This window comes from Sinocyclocheilus grahami, unplaced genomic scaffold, assembly GCF_001515645.1.
Source record: "Sinocyclocheilus grahami isolate Dianchi unplaced genomic scaffold, SAMN03320097.WGS_v1.1 scaffold37.1, whole genome shotgun sequence".
In the NCBI taxonomy this organism is placed as follows: domain Eukaryota; kingdom Metazoa; phylum Chordata; class Actinopteri; order Cypriniformes; family Cyprinidae; genus Sinocyclocheilus; species Sinocyclocheilus grahami.
The window spans coordinates 1483698-1490257 of record NW_015505216.1 but is presented as its reverse complement, the minus strand read 5'-3'; the positions used below and the strand labels follow the sequence as shown (position 1 = coordinate 1490257).

At 38.7% G+C, this 6560-nt stretch overlaps 1 protein-coding gene across 1 annotated transcript in view; it reads left to right on the top strand.

Moving 5' to 3' along the window:
- The window catches only part of LOC107581756 (zinc finger protein 407-like), a 49699-nt gene extending 43139 nt beyond the window's left edge, over window positions 1-6560 (top strand). The window contains exons 6-9 of the mRNA XM_016267408.1: window positions 954-1037; window positions 1310-1430; window positions 4183-4361; window positions 5905-6560. Of these exons, the coding sequence (XP_016122894.1) occupies window positions 954-1037; window positions 1310-1430; window positions 4183-4361; window positions 5905-6560 (1040 nt within the window). The remainder of the gene's footprint in view (window positions 1-953; window positions 1038-1309; window positions 1431-4182; window positions 4362-5904) is intronic.

Genomic DNA, 6560 nt, shown 5'->3' with positions numbered 1-6560 from the left:
CCAGAGTAACGCGTCGTGTGTGTGTGTGTGTGTGTGTGAGGGGAACAGGGTCACATCACAGGAGAGTGAACAGCCTGTCAGAAATCATAGCACGTCAGCTGTCTTAACTGCGGCTTGTGTACTGCATCATCACTGTGTCTGTCACGCGACTCTGTTGCCCTTTCGGGCTTGAACTGATGGTAAAACTAATGACATTATTAACTGTCTTGATATTTACTTTGAAAGCTGACGCTCGCGATTATGATTAAGGGGCGTTACACTTCCGACGCGTGCTTGTGGTGTTCGGCCAATCACAATGCACTGGGTCAGCTGGCCAATCAGAGCAGACTGCACTTGTCAAAGAAGGGGGCTTTGTTGAAAACAACGTGTTTGAGAGAGGCGGAGCATAGAGGACCTACAATAATGTACAGTATTTGAAAAATAATATGTTTTTTGAACATTAAAGCATGTCAACGTGTTCTGTTACACCAAATACACAAAATAATGATCTTTAAAATAGCATCATATGACCCCTTTAAAATGGTTTACTTTTTATGAATTTGATTATGTACTCAACTATTTCATTGTGAGTGCAAGACAGTGGTGCGCTTGCAAATAGAGCCCGAACACACACTCTTCTGTTAGACTGTTATTTGTGATTGTTTGATTGTTGCATCTTGTATGGACAGACATACAAGGTTCGTCTGAAATTGCATGCTGTCTCATTAGGTATTACATTTGACAAGGAACGATCCTGATCCTTGCAACCAACGTTGTAAAAAATGTGTTCTATATTGTATAAATATTGTATGATGATTTGACATGATCCAGGATTGTTAGGTCCCTCGAAGCTCGTCCTGCATTAGCTATCATTGCATTGCTCGGCAACAGGCTAATTTCAAGTGTGTGTGTAAATCATACTGTCAACTTCTCAATTTTTACAGTGCTATTCATCCATGACTTTTCTGTTTCAGGAGAGAAGTCTTTCCTGTGTGATCTCTGCGGATTTGCTGGTGGAACTCGTCATGCCCTGACCAAACATCGACGCCAACACACAGGTACACACCAGGGTTGTACACAATTAGAATTAAATTGAGACTGCCCTTTTTTATATTTCAGTTTAGTTCCTGAATTTGAATTGAGCAAACAGGATGCAGAATTGCAATTCGAATTTGGATGTAAAGAAGCAGAATTAAATCTAATCAAAATGTATATTTTCAAAATTGCAAATGCAAATAATTTTTAACTAAGCAAAGTCTGTCAAGACAAACCTTTTATAGGTCTTCTAAATCAACTTTCAATGTCTCGTTCTAATGCCTTTGCTCTGCAGGTGAACGACCGTTCAAGTGTCAGCTGTGCAATTTTGCCTCAACCACACAGTCCCACCTGACGCGCCACAAACGTGTGCATACAGGCGAGAAGCCCTATCGCTGCCCTTGGTGTGACTACAGGTACAACAAACTCGGCTCAGTCTTTTTTTGTGGTTATGAACAAAAAGTTCCTTCTCTGCTGTCCTGGATGCATCAGGACTGATTAGCTCAGGGGTCTGCAACCTTCAACATCAAAAGAGCCATTTTGAGCCTCAAAAGAGCCACCGAATAAATTTCATGTGGAGCCACAAAACCGATTTGATCCTTAAAATGAAGATAACACGGCATATAGCTAAAGTGTTATATTCAGTTATGTTACAAGGCAGGGGCGTAACAATCATTTCAGAAGTGAGGGGGACAGAAATGTCAAATGTAATAATAATATCTATTTAGGTATGTATGTAATTGACGAAAAAAATTTAATTTTAAATAACCATTCATTTGTATTCTATAATATTTTTTTATATATATTTTCATAATGACAATTTTTTGATTATGATTGATTGTATACTACAAACACTTTTTCCATTTTTAGCACAGAATAAGGCAGACAATATATTTTATAGCTTCTGTACTATAATAAATGCTATCTTATGTCAGTTAGCACTGTATCATTCATATACTTTATTACCTGGAGGAGACTTGAAAAACACACATAAACCATATATTGTCTTCACGTTTCATCAGTTATGGTTTATGCTTATTATTCAGCTTAGTTACAGCGATAGCTGGATGCCTTTGTCCATATTACGGATTTCCTGGCACGTCAAAAGTTCTTACTACTTCTATGAGTCCGTTTTAGACTTTCAACGCGAGAGCGCCCTCCGGCTTCGAGTACATACACTGCATGAGCGTGTTGAGCACTCCGTAATGTTCACATTGTTTTGGACAAGAATAAAACGTATCCAGAACGATGTGACTATCTTGTCTCTTTTCATTTAAATCTAGATTTATTCACGCTGGCCCATGAAAACGTCTACGTGAACACACTTAGACAAAAAAAAAAAAAAAGAGCAGGGGAAGAGTTTAGGTTTTATTAAAAGTCGGGGGAACACGTCCTCCGCATATTTTATATGCTACAGAGAGCCACAGCAGAGGGGTGAAAGAGTAGCGGGTTGCCGACCCCTGGATTAACTCAACTACAAATGCAAACCCTGTTTACACTGTTTTGTTTTGGGCTTTTAATCACATTTGGTGGTGGTCAAAAACACGTGACCACATTCAGGGTTCCCACATGTCCTGGAAAACTATAAATAAATTATGACAAATTTCCCAGTCCTGGAAAACAAATGGCAAACGATAGAAAATAGAAAATCTCCCTGGTAAATTCTTTTTATTTTTTATTTTTTTGCCTGAAACAATTAATGTTAGTAGCTGAAAGCACATAAGAGAGGTGTTTTGAATGACACTGCTTAGTCATGTGGTGGTGCTTGCAGCAGCTAGGAAATAAATTACTCCAGTCACATGATCCTTCAGAAGTCATTCTAATATGCTGATTTGGTGCTAAAAAAAAACATTTTATCACGGGTTGATTCACAAACCGAGAGTAAAGTATCTACTTGCAACAATCTTTATTTAATATAAAACAAAACAAGAACACTTGTTGTTCTTCATTTTATTACAGATTTTTTTGCTCAACTTTTTTAAAGCAGTGTTTACTTAATTGAAAAATACTTAAAGGCTACATTCTGTTTTAATGTATTATTTACTTAGCTGGACATTCAAGACTCACTCGTTCATATTTATTGAAAGTAGAAGAGAAACCAGTCTGTGACTTGTGTAAGAACTTTTTGAGCGTAAAACACATTTTAATAGAATGTCCAATTTGAAATGATATTAGACAACAATATTATTCAGAAAATATACTAAAATACTTCTTTTTTTTTTTAAGTCTCTCCTGGAAGAATTTTAGAATTTTTATCACTGATTAAACTGAAAGTTGTATATGATTTTCATAAGTACTATAGTTGTTTCTTTTATATATTTGTATAATGATTGTTTCTTAAGAAAATGTTATATTATTGTAAATGATGTATTGAAATTATATTGTTAATGTTGCCTTGAATATAGCCATTGTTTCTGATATGGCGTTAAAATAAACAAATAAATATTTATTTTCAAATAGCTAAATAAAATAGTTTAATAGTTCCAATAGTTTTTGCTATTGTACCAAGTACTGAGAATTTTTACTGGTATTGGTACCGCTTACTGAAATTTTGTTACTGTGACAACATTAGTTTGTAGTATTGTGAGAGTACCAAATTGTGAATTGAACCTTTATTCAAATACCTTTAATTGTTACACACTCAATCATTTGATTTTACTATGAAATAGTGTCTGAAAGTCTACACAGAAGTCTGGAAAAAGAACCCTGTAGGATAAGTGTAGACTAAGGAATGCTAGGAGAACAGAAAACTAAACCATTAACTACAGACAAGAACAGACAAAGAACAGAACTGAACAGGGGAATATAAATACCTAAGATAATGAGGGTTAAAACAAGGCACAGGAACAAGCTTGATCAAAAGTGACAGTAATGACATTTAAAATGTTACAGAAGATTTCTACTTCAAATAAATGCAGTTCTTTTGAACTTTCTAATCAAAGTTCAAAATAACTGGGTGGGGGGGGTGGATCATAACGGTTTTCCACAAAAATATCAAGCAGCAAAAACGGTTTTATACATTTGTAATCATCAGAACCTTTATTAATAATTGATCATTATTAATAATAATGATGATGATGCTGTCAAGTTGCTTCTCTTCTCTTCTTTTGTTGAACATTTTTTGGTTGTTGTATGGATTTGCATAGAATGTGTACCTTCTTTTATCAGATCTAACTGTGCAGAGAATATCCGAAAACACATCCTGCACACAGGCAAGCATGAGGGGGTGAAGATGTATAACTGTCCCAAGTGCAGCTATGCCACCAATGCCCCGATGGACTTCAGAAATCATCTCAAAGAGACTCACCCTGACATTGAGAACCCAGACCTGGCTTACTTACATGCAGGTACCACGTCTGTCTTGCACCTTCCATCTTGTTATCTTAATAAGATAAAAGGAGAGATATCTGATCAAACCCTGAGCCTTCTCTTTCACGCTGAAATGCATGAGTTCCCATCCGTGTCCCATAGATAGCGAGGTTATTATAGTTAACTGGACTTAAACTAAAACTAAAATGAAATTCCAAAAAATAACCTAGAAAAATGAAATAAATTCAAAAAAGGAAAATTAACTGAAATAATCATGCCTTGCTTTATAACTAAAACAAAACCGAAATTATCCTCAAATATTTTCAGTTTTCATATTTAATACTTTGGTCTACAGTTAATGTAAACTGTGTGTTCTTGACATAACTTTGTGTTTATTTGACAAATGACAAAAGTGTTAATTTGCATTTAAAGAGATACACACAAAAACGGTATGTTTTTGCTTCCACTCAAAAAAGGGCATTTACAGTGTGGAATAATTAATTATCTGTGGGTATTTTAAGTATTTTGAGCTGAAACTTCACAGACACATTCTGGGGGCACGTGAGACTTCTTGTACATCTTGTAAAAAGAGGCATAATAGGACCCCTTTAAAGGTGGGGTAAGCGATTTCTTGTAGCCAATGTTGACATTTGAAATCACCAAAACAAACACGCTCCTACCCCAAAAGGGTCTCGCCCCTATTTTGATAGCTCCGCTCCACAAATACGTACACAACCCAGGCAACGATTAGTTCTGTGAAACAAAGCAAAACCAATGTTACACCGTGTCTACACCAGACGCGAGTGGCGCGGCGTGACAAAATACTATAGAACTCTCAACGGTCGCTTTGTTGACAGACTTTAGCTGTTGCGGCGCAGACACGGTGTTACTCACCTATCGAGAAGAAACAAAGCAACCTCGGCGTCCGATCGCAGGCCTCCGCTCCTTGAGTTCTCTCCAGCGCTGGAAAGCTGATCTGATATTTACACGGGTCCTACATCTTGCCATATTGCCTTAAGCCTTCTTTTGTTATGCAGACGTTTTCCTATTTTGTTTTTTATCCGCCACCTCTATCTTTCTGTCGCTCGGCTAATGTCCGTCCTGTGCACTGAACGCTCTCTCCTCCACATCATGAGTAGACACGCCCCTTACTGCTGATTGGCTACAAGTTTGTTTTGCTACTCTGCCTGAATCAGTTTTCTAAAGCGTTTTTGAAAAATCGCTTACCCCACCTTTAACGATGACAATGAAGAGGTCCAAGAAAACGTCATGATAATTGCTAATATTGGCTGTATCTGGATCCTGTTGTGCCTTTTTTCAGTATTAACTGACAGATCAGTCTCTTATAAAATGGTCATATTGAGCTACAAAATAGAGGTCTGCATTCCCATAGGAATGATGTGTGCGCTGGAAACAGGAGAAATAAATGACTTGTGGGACTAGTAATAAAATAAATGTTACTCAAATTGACTTTGTTTTAAGGTACAGGATGTTATTTGTCTATTGTGCAGCAAACATAAATGGTTTACAGGCAGACTTGAACTAGAAATGTCTTTCTACTCTCTCCCATGTTTGTGGCAGGAATTGTGTCCAAGTCCTTCGAGTGTCGTCTGAAGGGACAGGGGGCAACCTTTGTCCAAGCAGACACCACTTTCGCCCCTGATGAGAGTGAACTGGGTTCTGACGCTGTTCAGCAGGTCATCATCATTCAGGGCTATGGCGGGGGAGAGGTGGCCATCGATCAGGCCCTGGAGGAGTCAGCTGCTGCCACCTTACAGACCCTCGCTATGTCTAGTCAGCTGGCCGAAGTGCTGCACATCACTGAGGATGGGCAGCTCATCACATCTGGTCGGGAAGTGTCTACAGTGACAGGAGGGCAGACCACTCAGTACGTGCTGGTGGAGTCTTCCGGGGAGACCGTAGGAGAAGCAAGACAGGAAGGCGAGGAGGGTGTGCACTGTGTGTCCGAGTCTTCCTCTGCTCTGGATGCTTTGCTTTGTGCCGTGAAAGAGTTGGGCCAACAAGGCTGCACTAGAGAGGGAGAGATTACCACCACCACAGTGTCAGAGCATGTGCCAGAAGAGAAGTGTGAAGGTCAGACCTCTCAGACACAGAGACAAAGTGAAGGACAGGTATATGAGGAGAGGGCAGACGTGGGTGTGGTGGCTCAGGTAATGAGCTCTACCCATGAGCACACATCTGAGGAAATGCAAGAGGTGCTACAACACACAACATAA